General features: G+C 32.6%; 1 protein-coding gene across 2 annotated transcripts in view; it reads left to right on the forward strand.

Annotated features, from left to right (window-relative positions):
* The window catches only part of LOC143253474 (uncharacterized), a 39,851-nt gene extending 25,736 nt beyond the window's left edge, over positions 1 to 14,115 (forward strand). For both annotated transcript variants that reach the window (XM_076507450.1, XM_076507452.1), the window contains exons 10-15: positions 375 to 564; positions 7,537 to 7,602; positions 7,918 to 8,070; positions 8,695 to 8,743; positions 9,284 to 9,527; positions 13,718 to 14,115. In XM_076507450.1, the coding sequence (XP_076363565.1) occupies positions 375 to 564; positions 7,537 to 7,602; positions 7,918 to 8,070; positions 8,695 to 8,743; positions 9,284 to 9,527; positions 13,718 to 14,009 (994 nt within the window). In that variant the 3' untranslated portion in view covers positions 14,010 to 14,115. The remainder of the gene's footprint in view (positions 1 to 374; positions 565 to 7,536; positions 7,603 to 7,917; positions 8,071 to 8,694; positions 8,744 to 9,283; positions 9,528 to 13,717) is intronic.
* The last annotated feature ends 5,495 nt before the right edge of the window (positions 14,116 to 19,610 follow it).

Below are 19,610 nucleotides of genomic sequence, written 5' to 3' on the forward strand. Positions count from 1 at the left end.
AGATTGTGTTTGTTTTTTTTCATTTGTAGTAGTATTTTGTTTAACTGGTTTTTATGTGTTTTTGTTGGATTTGTGTGTGTTGGTTTAAATCTGTTTGTATCTGATAAGCTTGAAACTGCTACCAATGGTCTCCAACTCTGTTAGACAGGATCTTATTTCATATGAAGGTCCATAGCCCTTCCTTCTCCAGTTTTTCAAACCTTCAGTATTGTTGTCAGTTAATAACAGTAATTCTGTGTTATATAAACATAGGACTATAGTTGTGTGTGTTGTGTATTGAAAGCTATTTGTACATGGTCAAGATAAATGTTCACACTCACAGTTGATAATGAATGTGCTGATGGTCTCATTAGTTTCTTTTAATATTTTAATAGTGCCAACATTTTGCTTGATGTTAACATGGAACCAAAGATTGGAGATTTTGGTCTGACAAGGGAAGGTCCTTCTGGTGAAGATACTCATGTTAAGGTCACCAGGGTTCATGGGACGCAAGTTTACTTACCACCAGAGTACCTTAGAGATAACCAGTTATCAACAAAAGTTGATGTCTATAGTTATGGTGTTGTAAGTCAATTTATGATAAAACTACCACAAATGCACAATTTGACACAGTAACATAGGGTTATATGAGAAAGAGCTATGAGGGTTGGATCCTCCCAACTAATTTCATGTTGGCAGAATTCTCAAAAATAGTCTTTTCAGTATTGGTACTTTTGCATATTTTATTGCATGTTTAATGTTTATTATATTAAGAAAATATGTATAAGCACAATTTCCGTGTATTATCTGTTACTAATAAATTTTTATTTCATCTGTTCAATAGATAAGTACTTTAGATAGTCTACTGTATAAAACAAAGCGTGTCCAGGCAAAAAATATACCATTGTATCAGGTCATCCCATAAGTAATGTCTGAAAATTTAATACAGAAAGTGCATCATCATTTCCATCTTTATAGAATGCTTTAATGACTAAAACATGGCATATAATGCTTTGAGTTTAAAAAAGGCCATTGTGTAGCAGAAACTACACAAAACATTCATGGTGTTTACGGTGCAGAGCCTCTCAGTGAAAGAAAATGTTATTTCAGAAGTTCAGATGAGGTGATTACAGCTTAAGTGATGCACCACATTCAGGTTGTCCTTTTGAGTTTAATGATGACTTGCTGCTGGCTGCACTTGGAAATTGTGCTGTTACAGTTGAAAAACTAGCACAGAAACTTAATTCAATCCATTCAACAATTCACTGTTATCTACAACAGCGTGGAAAGTTGTCAAAACTTGGAAAATGGGTCAACCATGATTTGACAGAAGCCAATGTTAGAGCAAAAGTGGACATTTGCACTTCTCTGCATTCTTGTGAACATAACTACATTTTTTGGACAGGTTAATGACAAGGTGAAATACAGATATATTATAAAAATGTTAAGCACCGTAAAAAATGGCCCAGTGCAGGTAAACTGGCTAAAGCACAGCCCAAAATGGATTTCCACCCTAGGAAAGACTTGTTAAATATTTGGTGGGTTGTTGCTGGTGTGATCCACTCAATGTACCAATTACATCAGACTTCTGTTGTAAACAGTTAGAGCATTTGAATGTTGCACTGAGGGAAAAGAGGCCTGCTTTGATCAATTGTAAAGGTGTTGTGTTACGCCAGGATAATGCACAGCAACATACAGCAAGGATCACATCTGCAAAGACTGAAGAGCTATACTGGGAAAAATGTCCAAGACCTCCTTATTCTTCAGACCTTGCTCCATCTGATTATCATCTATTCTGAAGTTTGCAGAACTATTTTGATGGAAAAGAGCTTGGAACACATGAAGATGTTGAAACTACCCTCTCTGCATTCTTTTCCTCCAAACCCCATTAATTTTATAGAAGTGGCATTCAGAAGCTTGTGAATTGTTGGCAAGAAGTAATTATTAATAATGGAACATACATTATTGATTAAATAACATTAAAAGTATTTGAAATCCTTTCTCTTTTTCTGAACCTAAAATTGGACATTATTTAAGGGATGACCAGATATATATATTATTTCATACTTGTTTTTTATATGTTTCCACTTTATTTGGTTAACTAGCACTAAACTTGACTTAGTGATATAGGATGACATGAGGAATGCCATTGAAAGGAGTGGGGGTTAGGCCTTCCATCTTCTGTATAAGTAAATGTCAACATGTACATGTGTATCTGTTTCTTATAAATTTCCATATTTTGTGATCAATCATCAACAAACTTGACACAGTGATACAGAATGATATGAGGAAGACCATGGGGTGGGTTCGACCCCATATAAATTTCATATATAACTGTTGAAAACTTACTACCAGATTATCACACCTCAAAACACTGATGTAGGATGACATTATATCATATCATATTAATATAATTCTTGAAAACAGTACATTCTTCTTTTCACTGGTGATATCTTTATGTATTTTTATTCCATTATTAATGTTTATTATGTTAATACATTCCCCGCTAGTACAGCTGTAAGTCTATGGATTTACAATGCTAACATGAGGGGTTTGATTCCCCTCAGCAGACTCAGCAGACAGACCAATGTGGCTTTGCTATATGAAAACACACACACACACACATTATGTTAATAAAAAGTGGAACCACAATTTCGTATTCTTTGTTACAAACAAGTTTTTATTTTGTCTGTGCACTCCAGCTAGTTCATGTTAATTCATCCTGTTCAGCTACAATTGGTATTTGTATCTTTGACCTGGTTAACCCTTTCATTATTGGTTTGGTTATTGGTAAACGTTACAAGGCTTTCGTTCACAAAATATCAAGTTTTTTGAATTAAGATTTATAATATTTTAATTAAAGATTTTCTCATATTTACTTTATTCAAAATGTTGAATAACATGTATGTAATTTTCGTTTTAAGATTAAAAATACTTCTATGCCTAACAAAGTTTTCAAGTTTCACATTTGAAATGTTTATAACCTGCAGATAATTATTAAAAGTTTTTTAAGAAAGAAAACTTTATATTTGTTCTGTTATTTTTACTATCAAATCAGAACCACTGTAAGTGTTCAGTAGATTTGACCACCATAAAAAATCAGGAAATAAATATATATTATGAGTTTTTCTGTCTAGAATGATTATATATTTATTATTTTTATTATACTGACCTTTCAGTCCTTGCTGGCTAACTTGACATGTGCAATGACATGGTGTATGTACACTTGTGTTACTGTATCTAAGAGTATAAAACTAATTTGTAGTATTTATTAAAGTGATCCTGTCTTAGCTGTGTTTTATTGGACCAGTACTTTGTAAAATACAGTTACATTTTGGTTATAATACATTATATATGTATATAGATTATTACTATTTAGAAATAACTTTTTAAACTTATTTTTCTTAAAATATGGGACAGTAAATAAAGAATTAAAGCAAGCACATATTTCTTCCAGTTATGACTATTCAACTCAATTGCTGTTTGTTTTAACTTGCTAAACCTTAAGAAATTTTGCATATGGAGGATGTGAAACAGAATAATTTTTTTACGTTTTATATCTACATTTGAATAACCAAAAATTAATAAATAACTATATCAATGCCATAAAATTCAATTATGATTTATTAAGTTTAGTATTTAAGCTGTATTTGGGTCTGAGAAATATGAAATCTCAAACAGGCTAAAGATTCAACTTACAAGAACAAAGGTTTGTCTCAAAAGAAAGAGATGCCACTGTTCTATATTAAAATGGCTGAGAAAACTGCTTGTGGGGCATTTTGAGCTTTCATTTGATTATTCAGATGTTATATATAGAATTAAGTGCATGTAAGGGAGAATTTCCAAAAATCATTGGATGTGAGATTATATATATTTTAGCTCATTAGTATTGGTCATTTGAGTTCCTAATTCATATAAAACGATAGGCTTTGTATTTTAACATCACAGTTGTCTAATTTGAACCAGTTCTGCATTTGACATACCATGTGACACATAAAACTTAATGTTTAAGTGTGTTATTTAAATATTTACTTTTAAATTAAGAAATAAAGTAATGTATAATATGAAAATTAGAATTACAATCTACAGTTTTGTACCAAACTTGTTGACATATACTCGTAAATTAGTTCAATAAAGTTTTGTATGTAAATCAACAAATGCAATAATTTGACCTTTGATTCATCATGACAGGGTTAAATACATTGATGTTCACATTCAATGCTGTGTTTGTAGTAAGTTTTTATGTGAACTTGGAGTGAGCCCACTGCATTTCTCTGAATCTTGCTACTGTAGAAATTGCCTTTTGGACAAGTGTGTACAATTAGCCAACAAACAGCGTGACCAAACCACATTAGTAGCACAGGACCTGAAACAATTTTTATAGCAAAATTAACCTTCAGTTTGTTGTTATGCCCTACACAATTATTGTGATATTAACAATTGAAGATTGGTGGAAAATGAAATTTCATGATAAAAAGGATAGCTATACTTAAGATAAACAACATTGTTTATTTATACCACATGGGAACACAGATAACACTTTATTTATAACACAAAGGGACACAGGTAAACAACACTATTTATAACACAAGGGGACACAGATAAAACAACACTTTATTTGTAACGCAGAGGGGACACAGATAAACAATATTTACAGCACACGGACACATAAACAACAAGTTCGTTTATAACACAAGGGGACACACATAAACAACATAGTTCATTTATAACACAAGGGGACACACATAAACAACACTTCACTTATAACACAAAAAGATAGATAAACAACACTTCATAGCACAAGGGGGCAGACATAAACAACTATTTTATAACACAAGGGGACAGACAAACAACACTTTATAGCAAAAGGGGACACACATAAACAACTATTTTGTAACACAAGGGGACAGACAAACAACACTTTATAGCAAAAGGGGACACACATAACACTTTATTGACAACACAAGGGGACACAGGTTAATGTTTTGGAATTCTACAATTCTATTTTCAGTATATCAAATAAACATCTAAGAATTTAGTATACCTGAACTCACAACACCTTGCCATTAAGTTTGCTTGCAAGGTTTAAGATAATAATTTACCTATCTTAGACATACTTATGAACTGTAAACTAGGGGATATGGCACAATAATCATGAACTGTAACACTAGGGGATATGACACGTTAGTCATGAACTGTAACACTAGGGGATGTGGCACATTAATCACAAACTGTTATGTTATGAAATGTGGCATGTTAGTCATGAACTGTAACACTAGGGGATATGACACATTAGTCATGAACTGTAACACTAGGAGATGTGGCATGTTAGTCATGAACTGTAAAACTAGGAAATGTGGCACCTTAGTGTACAGAAAAACGTTTACTGGACCCCTTAAACAATTTGACAGTTTTATCCCATTAATATACAAAATAAATATGAGAATATGTTTATTAAACAGAGCTTATAACTTGTGTTCTACTTACTTTAATTTATACTCTGAAATATTCATACAGGATACTTTAAAAGGTAACGGTTACCCACGACCACTATTACAAAGAAATTGCTAGTACTTTTTAACTAAAAAACCTCCTAATCTACCCAGACTACCAACTGTGCTCAAACTTATTATACACTGTTGTCTTCTATACATTGATAAATACAGATTAATTTTACAATGTCAAATTAAATGTGTAGTTCATCATTACCACCTACAAGTTGATTTCAGGTTAGTTTTCAAACCCACATCACACATAAAGATTGTTTCTGTACTAAAAACCTACCCCTAGTTTCTGTTTGTTCTTGGCTTGTATATACAAGTGTGAAGACTGTGAGACCTTCTATACTGACAAAACCATCTACTAGTTAGAGCCAATGAACATATGGAAATTTCCATGAAGATGCAAAAAGTTGAGCAGCCCCAGTGATTTCTCTATATGTCAACACAGTGAAGAAACAGGACAGAACATCACCTACAGAATTTAAATATTCTTTGCAAAGCTGACACTGATCTGGAATTACTGATTAAATAAACTCTACACATCAGACAACTTTCACCAACACTATACAACATACAGTCTTATCTGTGTCTCCTTTTATTATAAATAAACATTGCTGTTATCTGTGTCTCCTTTTGTTATAAATAAACAATGCTGTTATCTGTGTCTCCTTTTGTTATAAATAAACAATCACTATCTTTTCTATTGGAGTGATTGTGATTTAATTTTTTTTGTTTGAAGATTATATCAGAATTCTGAAGGTTGATTTATCAACATAAAAAGGTGTAAAACTACCCATGAGCCATACTATATATCAAGCTTTGTGTTGGGACAGTGTAGAATGTCTTCTAGAATATCATGTATTGATTACTAAGAAACCCTGTACTTGTAGGTATCTAACTTTGTGTTGGGACAGTGAAGAATGTCTTCTGAATATCAATGCATTGATAACTAAGAAATCCTGTACTTGTAGGTATCTAACTTTGTGTTGGGACAGTGAAGAATGTCTTCTGAATATCAATGCATTGATAACTAAGAAATCCTGTACTTGTAGGTATCTAACTTTGTGTTGGGACAGTGAAGAATGTCTTCTGAATATCAATGCATTGATAACTAAGAAATCCTGTACTTGTAGGTATCTAACTTTGTGTTGGGACAGTGTAGAATGTATTCAGAATATCAGGTATTGATTACTAAGAAACCCTGTACTTGTAGGTATCTAACTTTGTGTTGGGACAGTGAAGAATGTCTTCTGGAATATCACGTATTGATAACTAAGAAATCCTGTACTTGTAGGTGTCTAACTTTGTGTTGGGACAGTGTAGAATGTATTCAGAATATCAGGTATTGATTACTAAGAAACCCTGTACTTGTAGGTATCTAACTTTGTGTTGGGACAGTGAAGAATGTCTTCTGGAATATCACGTATTGATAACTAAGAAATCCTGTACTTGTAGGCGCCTAACTTTGTGTTGGGACAGTGTAGAATGTCTTCTGGAATATCACGTATTGATAACTAAGAAACCCTGTACTTGTAGGTATCTAACTTTGTGTTGGGACAGTGAAGAATGTCTTCTGGAATATCACGTATTGATAACTAAGAAATCCTGTACTTGTAGGTGTCTAACTTTGTGTTGGGACAGTGAAGAATGTCTTCTGGAATATCACGTATTGATAACTAAGAAACCCTGTACTTGTAGGTATCTAACTTTGTGTTGGGACAGTGTAGAATGTATTCAGAATATCAGGTATTGATTACTAAGAAACCCTGTACTTGTAGGTATCTAACTTTGTGTTGGGACAGTGAAGAATGTCTTCTGGAATATCACGTATTGATAACTAAGAAATCCTGTACTTGTAGGTGTCTAACTTTGTGTTGGGACAGTGTAGAATGTCTCCTGGAATATCACGTATTGATAACTAAGAAACCCTGTACTTGTAGGTATCTAACTTTGTGTTGGGACAGTGTAGAATGTATTCAGAATATCAGGTATTGATTACTAAGAAACTATGAGAAATAAAATTTGAAAATTAATAATGAATTATTTATTTACTAAGGTTCTTCTTGAGTTGGCTACTGGTCTGCGAGCTTTTGATGATAAGAGACCAGACTTTAAGTATCTGGTAAGTTACACTGGTATCTTTCTACAGTATCACAAATTGGGAAGTAAATTTTAGACATTTCAGTCCAAGAGTTGTGTATAGTTGATGTTGATATGTTTTGTTTATGATAACATCCATTCTAGAAGTGCCAGAATTTATTGATACAGGCTTTCATTATTTTCAATTATTTTGAGGAACACCACACTAATTTATTAATGAATTGTAATCAATTAATAGGCTCACTGATTAGTTGATCAGCAAATTCCACTAATTACCAGGTTTAGTTGAGTATGGTAGAATTTCACAGTCCGAGTGTTTTTTGGTTTGGCTCTCAAGGTACAGTATGTGGCTAACCATAGCAGTGAAATGTTTGGTACCTTGAAGGATGAGAAAGCTGGTGAGGACCACAATTATTGGTACTTGCTTTTGCTAAATCAAGGACAGAGGTGTGCCCACAAGCTGAAAAAATGTCGTCCAGAAATGGCCAAGGTGAGTGATATGTAGTTTTGATTTTTTAAGAAGGTAGAAGTGCAGGGCTATAAAATGTTATTCGTTATTACTGGAATCAAACACTGATGTAGTTTTTTTTTATTAATATAGTATTTCATTTTAAATGACTTTCATGTAAATAGTTTTCCATAAAATGGGAAGATTTTCCCTTATTATTTTGTTTTTTTAACTCATTTACAGGGTGATGAGGATAAAAGGATAAAATTTTTTTCTTTTCAATGTAGGGAAATTCACAAACTAAACACTTATGCTAAATATTGCTTTCTGAAAGTTTTTGTTTCTTATCAGATATTTGTAATTAATATTTTTTTTCATAGCTACCACTTGCAGAGTGGTTAAAACTGTAGTATTCCATAGCTGGAAGATTATGTGAAATTACTTCTTTGAAATGATGGAAGATGGAACTTGGATGTGTTACCAAATATTTATTCTAACAAGGATTTATTTTTTCACTTGTGTGAATAACCACAAAAAAAGAAATTCTTTAGTTCATATGTAGTAACAACTTAGCAGTTACGTTGACTTTGTTTTATCCTGCTCTAAGTATAAACTTTATTTTTATTGTACAAATGGTGAGTGACCTGATTGTCCTCTGTTTTCCAGGTGCAGTGTTGGTTTAAGCAAATTCGAGAGCAGGTTGCTAAACTAGGCCGTAAGTAACTTCGAACATTTAAACGATGCATCCTGAAAATTATTTTGAATATCTTAGTACTAATGACAAGATCTTAGCAATCTTTGTAAAGTATACATGCTTGTCAGTTAATAGGAGTTCTTTTGTATTGGTTAAGATGCTATTTTAATGTTAAACCCTATTGATTTATTGTGTATTTCCTTTAGTTTTATATTCTGATATCAATATTATACGTTTTTATTTGTTTTTATATTGATAAAATTAATTATTACTAGTGTAAGAATGAAATACTCTGTGTAACTTACTTCAGTGAAAGGAAACTTACAAGCAACTTAAATTCAGTTTGTCCATTTGAAGATTTGTTTATGCAGTTTTAGATTATATCATTGTATATAACAATAGTGTCCTTTACCAAGTAATCATTCAGCTTTTAAAACTACTGTCAGTATAGAAACTTACTATAGAGCCAGTAATTGATATCTTAATTATTCTAAAAGTTACTTTTTTTTAGTTTTATTTGAGTGTTTGTTTTGACTATGATCATTTTATAACCTTTTGTAGAACTCTCTACCATTGACATAGAATCCTTGCTGTCAGAACAGCTGTCTCCAATGCAACGTCAGATACTTTATGATATTCGTAACAGACTGAGTTTACGGCCCCCTAGCACTTCAAGTTTAAAATTAGAAACCTCTTTGGAGTGTAGAAGCTCTTCTTCATCAGAGACTAAGTGTCCTGTGGTTGGTGAAGACAGTAGCAGTGGTGTTCCTTCAACTGACATTGACTGTAGTGCTTCAGCCAATATGTAAGTTAATTATTTAACAACAGAACTTATCCTCACTAGGTAAATAAGTAATATTAGTAACGAAAAACATTTGTGGTCTGTAATATGAACAACACACAGAATTATTGCCAGAAAACTGTAGTTACTTGAAAGAGTTTCAAAAGTGTATTAAAGAGAACAAAATACAGTTTGTTTGTTCTCTTTCAAATAAAGTTTGCCTCATAAAAAAGATTATGGTTGTCTTTTACACACCACAGTGTAAAAATTATTTGAAATTGTTATAACTCTTTAGCAAGTAATGAAATTCATGATAGATTGTGCTTAATATTTTAGTATTTTAAACAGCTTGTTGGCTGAGAAGTTGACAAGAGTAAAAAAATAACATCAGTGCTGTATATGCTTCAAATCCTTTATATGTAGTGAGTAATAGACAGCTTATAAATTCATGCATGTATAACCTACAGATGAACAGTACAAGAAGTCTGGTCTTGATTTTTCAATTTGATGTTGTCTGGGGTTAATAATGATGGATCTAGGTTTTCAAACCTGGAACAAGGCTTGTTAACAAGTAGTGAATTAAATCATATTTCAAGCTTGACATTTATATTTTAGCATCTTAAAAAAAAGTGTTAAGTTTTGTAACTTCTGGTAGGCTTAATCTAAGCTTGATGGTTGAATTAGCCACTTGAAGTTGACTGAATCTAAGCTTGGTGGTTGAAGTAGCCACTTGATGTTGACTGAATCTAAGCTTGGTGTTTGAAGTAGCCACTTGATGTAGACTGAATGTAAGCTTGGTGGTTGAAGTAGCCACTTGATGTAGACTGAATGTAAGCTTGGTGGTTGATGTAACCTCTTAACTCCATGACAGTGATCTAACTTACATTGTAAGTAGGTGACATAACTCTTGTGAAAGTTTTTTTACAGAAATAAAACTAATGGATGAAATTGTTTGAAATTTGACAAGAACATTCCTAGAAGTATGTGATATAAGAAAAACAAAATATTTGATTTTTTATTTGTTCTACTATTTCTATTAAAGATCCATTATTTCATGTAGTTATTTGCACTTGGACTTTGAAATGTTCACCTGAAAGTTGATTTTTATATGATGTTTAAAAACACTATCTTTCACCTTTTGGTTTTCACATTTCATTTGCATAATGTCTAAAAACTCATAAATGAACACCTAAAGTCTTTTATGGTAAATGTTTATATTTTATTTTTTTATTTTCTCTAGTATATCACTAATTCTATATATTGTCATGAACACACAGTTTGAAATGTTTAAAATTAACACAGGGAAATATATACATATTTTTCACCTCTTCTTAGAGAATTGCTAGAATTGTTTCCTTTGTTTCTTATGGATAATTTCACGTCTTTATCATTTCACTTACAGTTTATTTTTAATCCTTCTTTCTCAAATTCTTCCTATTTTATTTTTTCAATACACCAACTTATGCACATGGGCCTTTATAAACGTATTTGTCTGCCGACTCTGGGCACAGACGTAGAGTTGGTATATGAGATGGCACTCTCCTGTGCCTGATGCCTTTATGCTTTCACAATCGCAGTGAGAAGAAGTTAAACTTATAAAAATCATTATACCTTTGAAATATGCATTTTAAAACACAGATAATACCCAAGTAATTAAAATATCAAAGTAAAACCTAAATACATTCCAACTGTCTTATCAAACATAAGGTAAGAAAGCATAGCCAAGCTATTTCAGCAATGGACTAAATTTCTTTCAATGTGATATTTAGAAACACATATGCTGCTAATGTCTGTTATCCTAGTTACCCACATTCAGGGAGATACTCTCTTTCCATTGGTTATAAGCATGCCATTCAACTTCAAACTGTCGCATAGCAACACAGCTTTGACTTTGGAAGGGGGTTTGATTGTTCTTGAACTAAGAAAAATTTACTACTGTTTCATGTGGGAAGAAATTCATTAAACATGTCCAGATAGTAGTGCAATATATGTGTTTTATGGAGTTTGACCATTTGAAATAACAGTTTACTACAGCTACTCACAGTTTCTTGTTTAAGAGTGCATTAAAAGATGAGAATTGTAACCATGACAACAACATCTCCAGTTTTAAATCTCTCCTTTTAAAATAAAAGAAGAAAACTTAGGTAAAGTTATAACTTACTTGGTAACAGTGATTTCATTAAAATACATTCATATTAAAGTGGTTTAATTAAACTGTTGAATATAACTCAGTAACATGTACAGAAGTGATGAGTTTAAAGATGGCATTGTTTCTACAACTTCTAATTGTTTATATGCTAGTGCACGTGTAAAGCAAATTAAGTGTCAAACTTGATTAACTTATATTTAATATGAGTTAGATGTTAAAATCAACCTTGAAACAGCTATGACTAAACATAATTCTGTTATATCTTTTCAAGTGAGTTTAACCATTAATTAGTGAAAACAGAGAATTAAAATTAAAAATGTAATATTCTTTGTCAAAGACTGTAAATGTTTTATTCTGTACTGATTGAAATAATGAAACTTTTTTTTAACATTTCAAAACTTTCCAACAAGATACATTCACTCTCTTTACTGACTTGAAGTTGGAAGGTTTAGTGAAGTGAATACATAATGAGCTGTTGTGTTAACAGTAGGAGTTTTTAGGTTTAGTGAAGTGAATATATAATGAGCTGTTGTGTTAACAGTAGGGGTTGTTAGGTTTAGTGAAGTGAATATAGATAATGAATTGTTGTGTTAACAGTAGGGGTTCTTAGGTTTAGTGAAGTGAATATATGTAACGAGTTGTTGTGTTAACAGTAGTGGTTGTTAGGTTTAGTGAAGTGAATATAGATAATGAATTGTTGTGTTAACAGTAGGGGTTCTTAGGTTTAGTGAAGTGAATATATATAATGAGTTGTTGTGTTAACAGTAGGGGTTGGAAGGTTTAATGAAGTGATTATATATGATGAGTTGTTGTGTTAACAGTAGGGGTTCTTAGGTTTAGTGAAGTGAATATATAATGAGTTGTTGTGTTAACCGTCTGACTAGTGACACTTGTGAGGCATCAATAAGGGCTACTTTTTCAGTTAGAATTTGTTTGTAGAAATTGTATTAAACTACAATGAACCAGAGGTAAGATGAAAGAAAGGTAGAACATTCATGTGAGTATATACCAGTGTGTTGAAGCTAGGCTAGGCTTGTGTCTGTTTGTCCTGTTGCTAATGTGCTGAGCAGGGATACGAAATCTTGTCATCCACTGCATTATGTCAGAAGAGTAATTCATGTGAGTATATACCAGTGTGTTGAAGCTAGGCTAGGCTTGTGTCTGTTTGTCCTGTTGCTAATGTGCTGAGCAGGGATACGAAATCTTGTCATCCACTGCATTATGTCAGAAGAGTAATTCCCTCTTATTTACAATGGGAACTATGTCTAAGAAGAGATATATAATGATAAATAATTGGATAATGTGAAAATACTAACTAAATAACACATACACGCACATATATACATAAATTACCATCTAAATGACACACACAAACAAAAAGTAGCTGCAGATTTCTGCTGGCTGGTTGTGTCCTTGTTCACTATTTACATTTATAACTTGTTAATGAAAGAATGTTCAAGACTGGATTTTCTGTTAAAAATGTTACTTCAAAAATTTAGTCCCAAACACCAGTACTTGAATAGATTAGCACAGTATGGAACATTTTATAAAAAGTAAAGTAACAGTACTGTGTTATTAAACTTTCAACCAAGACTGTAGAACAGTGAGTGATGTCTAATTAATTACATCTGTTTTAAATTAAAGTTACATTAAACGACAAATTGTTTCAATTGATAAACTATAGGTGTCACTAATGCAGGTGATCCATGGAAGCTAAATACACCACTTAGACAAATGATTAAGGAATGTTTATAAAACTAACTTATTTAAGTTAGTTTTAATCTTTAACCAGTTTCCTGGTTTTCATTAAGTTTTTGTTCTTGGTTTTATAAGTTGGGATTTTTTTGTTAGTTTATCATCAGTCCTTCAATGACTGATGAATCAAAGAACTTACTTTATGTTTAAAGTTTATTTCAACATTATTAAAACATTGTGTTGTTGAGACATCTGGGGTAGTATTACTTCTTCAAATAATAACCACAGAATCAAAAATCATTGTATATATAAACGACTTGTGGTAATTTGTAGAAGGTGGCAACCAACTTCATTTGTCACTTTTTTTCAGCATGTCAGATGACACCTTCAGAAGTCCTACTGGATCCCATTCTCGGGACTTCTCAGCATCCAGCGATTGTGGTGAATACCTGGGTTCGACACCAACGGGTCCCAATTTTTATAACGAGTCGACTCCTTGTGAGCAGACTGGCACAGACAGTTCTACATCATTCTTTTTGCCAATGATAACTGAATTAGGAAGAAGCATAAGTGATAGTGATAACAACCATGGTAACTCAGAGTCAGAGATTGTAGTGTACACCCCTGATCTATCGTGTAACGTGCCTGACTTGCCTTTTTGACAACAAGGAAGATAAGAAATATTGAAGTTAAAGTTACTTTTGTTGAATCATCCATCATGGATGATTAATTATATATATTATTGATTAAATCTATTCAAAAAGTAAATTTATCAAGTTCATTTCTTGGATGCTCACCGAGTTTCTATTATAGCTGGTATAATATTTACAGTTTACAATTATTTTTATAAAAGAAGAAATATATTTATGATTTTGAAAACACTTTATTTGGTATAGAGTACCTTTAAATAACACTGATGATCCTGGCTTGTGCTGTGCTCTTATTAATACTTGGTGTTTTTAAAACACTACATATTTTGTGTTTTGGCTAAAATTTGCTCTATCTCAACACTGGAATGACTGGAAAATTCTTCTAGTATCGTAGATGTGTACCTGACAGGATTATTATGTATTGAATCTTGTCGTGAAGCATGCTGAAGGTCAGTAATGTGACAGTCAGTTCTTTCTAAACTTGCACATTTATACCTCAACTTTTACTGTAAACTTATGTTACTGATAAAATTGTTCCATCCCTTGTAGCTTGTGAAAGAATCACTCATCAGTGTCCTTACTTGTGGGCCCGACTGTCTATTATTAGTGAACCCCTATTTTGTAAATATTTATACCAAGAATATATTAACTAGTAACACAAGGTTTATATTTCTTCTCTGAATCTGAAACAGCAGAAGTTTGTTTTCCTTTCCATATGTCAGGTGGTTAGGGCACTTGACCCACAATCTGAGAGTTGTGGATTCGAATTTCCGTTCCACCAAACATGATCGTTGTTTCTGTCATTATAATGCGATGGTCAATTCCACTCTTGACTTGTAGAGTAGTCCAAGAATTGGGGATGGGTGGTGGTGACTAGCTTTCTTCCTTCTAGTGTTTCACTGTTAAATTAAGTTATTCGTTATTCTGCAGCATTTATTTTGAACTTAGAAATATTTTATTAAACTTTTTAGTGCTTATACAGTGTGTCAGGAATGTAATAAATAGATTGTGAATATGCAACCTAAAAGGTAACAGTTAAGTTCAGCCCAGTAAAACATACAAATTCTTTATCTGAAAAAAAAAAAATTGTAAGACTATATAAAGTGTGGAGAAGTTTGTAAGCCTCAGTATTCATATTGTAAACATTTCTATTTGAATCGGTTTAAAAATACCTGAAGTGTAAAAGTTAATACCGAAATAATCGTGGAACAATTTACAGTTATATGCAGCATTCATCATCTCTTCCTTTTGAATGTTGTTACTGACAGAAGTGTCCTTTACTGGTACAGCAGTAAGACTACGGATTTACAATGCAAAAATCAGGAGTTCGATTTCCTTTGGTGTTCTCGGCAGATAGCTCGATGTGACTTTGCTGTAAGAAAACACAAACACTGACAGAAATGTACTTGTTAGTGAATTAATTTATGTTGTTCAATGTTTCAATGTTGTCTTTAAGTTTCCTGTGAGTGGTTGCATATTATTTTAAATCTTATTAGAAAATAGCTACAAAGATGACCCTAAGTAGAAATATCTGTAGAAAATTAACATCACAGTTGGGGGGAATGGATGAAATGTCACAAATAAACTGTTTGAAAAACTTACATTGGAGGAGAATAAAAAGATTTGGGTGCAGGTGCACCAGTCTACAACATTACGTGGTTAAAATTACTGTTATTCTTAATAAAGTAGGGTTATAAAAATAAAAAGTGTTACAACAATAAGAGTATTGAGGTGATAAGTAAAGCAAATATCCTAAAGTTTTCATTCCAGCTGTGTAATAATACTTGTGGTGTTAAGTAATGTATAAAATAAATGGTTCCTACCATCTTAAAAATTTGAGGTACAAAATAAATCAAATTGTTTCTTTGAATAACCCTAAACTTGTGTGTTAATCATACAGAAGTTGTTTGTGTGTATAAACCTAAACTTGTTGGTTCATCATACAGAAGTTGATTCTTTTTATTAACCGTAATCTTGTTTCTTGATCAAACCAAAGTTGATTATTTATAGTGGAGAGCAGGGTGAACTGAAACATATCTGTTACCTCTGGTTATGTTGTGATCCAGTTGTTGAAGGTGGCCACTGTTTTTAGCTTGAATTAAATAGTTTAGGGAATCCTAACATTAGGAAAATGTTTATTACTATTATATCATATTTCTTTCTCGAATCATTACATAGTTTGCAAAGTGCTTAGTTTTGGGGTGAACTGGGACTTAGAACATTAAGATAAAAAATTTCATGAAACACAATAACTCCATATTCAGGTATTGTAACCATATAGAATTTGCTGTTTATTTGTGAAGACATTTTCTGAAAGGAACATATTACTGTGTAGTTATGCCATTAGGTGAATGTAAACATGTTTGACATAGATATGCATCACAATAAAGAATTTTAATAAATAACCCTAGCCTAACTGAAAGTTAGGGAACAGTATAATTTTATGCATATAAAGCAAATGGATAATTACATTTGATGCTTTGTCACACTTGGCTTAACATTAAATAATACTTGTTATTAATGTGGTAGCATGATAGAACATACAGGGAGAATTATTAAACACGTGTGAGTAAATAATCGAAGGCGACATCTGTTACAGAAAATGGCCACCAGTCTTCATGACTTATCCATATCCAACTTAGCATTGCCTGTTTACACATAATATGTAACTGCAATAAAACTTTAACATTGCCATCATTAAACATTTCAATAACTTTGTTTGGATTCAGTAACATTTTTTACTCTCAACAAACATCAAGGTTTCCAAAACTGACTTGAAAGCTCAGCTCATTTTGTATAAGGGCAGTTGTACCTTTGGCTGCTGAGTTTGGCATGACTAGTTTGAGTTGGTCTTTTCTAACCATTGACTTATCTTGAACTCTTAAGTTTTAAAAAACATATATGCTACCTTTTTGATGTTTTCTTAAAGATTCTACCTCACAGTTAACATGTTTATCAACTTCTGACAGCACCTCATCCAGATAATAAACTGGTTTATGTATTTTCTGCATTTCATATCAACCAACAGATAGGTGGAAGTCTTAACATTATTATAATCAACATTTCTTAACTATAATCTTGTTGTTTGTTCTGTCTCTCCATCACTGTTATCATCACTATCCACTTGAGAGATACTGTCATCATCGTCTTCAGATGATGAACTGTCTTTCCTTGGCTCCACTGCCAATCATCTCCTAGGATTCTTAGTCACGCATTGTCTCACCTTTTTTGCTGCTCTAGATTGGGCTTTGTCCTTTACATGTTTCATGTCTGTTGTTGATGTAGCTGTCATTGACTTTCCTCTTTTTTTGACCACAATTTGATGAAGTTCTTTGAACAACCTACAAATTTACCAATACTGTTGAAACAGTTTTGTAACTTCAACAGGAACCCCATAGTGACAACATTTGCAATGTCTGTATTTCATACAAAGATAACATCTTTAAACCTAGCAACTTAAGAGTGGGGTAAACATGACATTCGTCCAGTGTATGTTGACTATGTTGATACTGATTATGAAAAATATGTAGGTAAATTACTTGCCAAAATGAAATGAACTTTTGACCTAAATCTTCATGTAAATGGAAGATCTTACTCTTGAATGAATATCTCTCTCTGCAACATGTAAACTGATGAAAACAGAAGTTGTATTCTGTGAAAGCTCTAACACTTAACTTATTGTTAAGGGTGATTTCAGTATATTTTATCTTTGCCAGTTGGTGTGATGAACCAATTTTCTACAATTTTAAGGTAAAATACAAAGTTTTAATAACCTAATGTTGTAATTTGTTGTTTTTTCTATATATATATATATATATATTTATGTAAATATAGTGAAGTTTATAACTTGGTACTGTAGTTTTTAGTGAATGATGTTATAACACACAAACACTTGAGGATTTAATTAATGAATGATATTATAACACACAAACACTTCATGGTTTAACTGAAGAATGGTATTATAGCATGATGCTTTAGTTTCAATAAAACACAGTTTAATACAGACTTTATCTGTAAGCAAAGGACAACTCAAACCTGCCTTCAGTTTCAATAAAGCACAGTTCCATACAATGTAGGTAGTTTTGAACCATTGTTGTGTATCAATGATTGGCTCATTCTCTGACTGGAAACCAGCAAGTTTTTCTATCACTAGACACTAGCTTGTGCTACTTTTTTACATCTTGTCTTGAAATTATTTTCTGTATTAGTGACTAGATTCCTACCAATATAATTTGGTTGCTTGGCTAGCTGTAGTATACTCACCAAACTGAAGAAACAATAAATGTGAGTGATGCTGGTCAGAATAGATTGCATATCCATTGTAGTTCACTTTCATTACTGATACCAGTACACTTTTTTAAAGCTCTTACACTTCAAGTTTTTAAGGACCTTGTTGTTTTCAGTGCTGGTCTCCTTATCTTTGGGCAATAAACATTATTGAAGGATATTCATCCATTAGAATCCCATCCTTTTATCAGTCCCACTTTTCAGAGTATATATAGAGCTGATGGTGGGTGGTGTTGACACTAGCTCTCTTCTCATGAGCTTTATCACTTTTATCAAGCATTGATGGTGGGTTGTATTGACACTAGCTCTCTTCTCATGAGCTTTATCACTTTTAACAAGCATTGATGGTGGGTTGTGTTGACACTAGCTCTCTTCTCATGAGCTTAATCACTTTTATCAAGCATTAATGGTGGGTTGTGTTGACACTAGCTCTCTTCTCATGAGCTTTATCACTTTTAACAAGCATTGATGGTGGGTTGTGTTGACACTAGCTCTCTTCACCTGAGCTTTATCACTTTTATCAAGCATTGATGGTGGGTTGTGTTGACACTAGCTCTCTTCTCATGCGTTTTATCACTTTTATCAAGCATTGATGGTGGGTTGTGTTAACACTAGCTCTCTTCTCATGAGTTTTATCACTTTTATCAAGCATTGATGGTGGGTTGTGTTGACACTACCTTTCTTCTCATGAGTTTTATCACTTTATCAAGCATTGATGGTGGGTTGTGTTGACACTACCTTTCTTCTCATGAGTTTTATAAATTTTATCAAGCATTGATGGTGGGTTGTGTTGACACTAGCTCTCTTCTCATGAGTTTTATCACTTTTATCAAGCATTGATGGTGGGTTGTGTTGACACTAGCTCTCTTCTCATGAGTTTTATTACTTTTATCAAGCATTGATGGTGGGTTGTGTTGACACTAGCTCTCTTCTCATGAGTTTTATCACTTTTATCAAGCATTGATGGTGGGTTGTGTTGACACAAGCTCTCTTCTCATGAGTTTTATCACTTATCAAGCATTGATGGTGGGTTGTGTTGACACAAGCTCTCTTCTCATGAGTTTTATCACTTTTATCAAGCATTGATGGTGGGTAGTGTTGATGCTAGCTCTCTTCTCATGAGCTTTATCACTTTTATCAAGAGTTGATTGTGATTAGTATTGACACTAGCTCTTTTTCTTCGGAGTTTTATCATTTTTATCAAGCATTGATGGTGGGTTGTGTGGACAATAGCTCTCTTCTCATGCGTTTTATCACTTTTATCAAGCATTGATGGTGGGTTGTGTTAACACTAGCTCTCTTCTCATGAGTTTTATCACTTTTATC

The sequence above is a fragment of the Tachypleus tridentatus genome, chromosome 6, assembly GCF_004210375.1.
Source record: "Tachypleus tridentatus isolate NWPU-2018 chromosome 6, ASM421037v1, whole genome shotgun sequence".
NCBI lineage: Eukaryota > Metazoa > Arthropoda > Merostomata > Xiphosura > Limulidae > Tachypleus > Tachypleus tridentatus.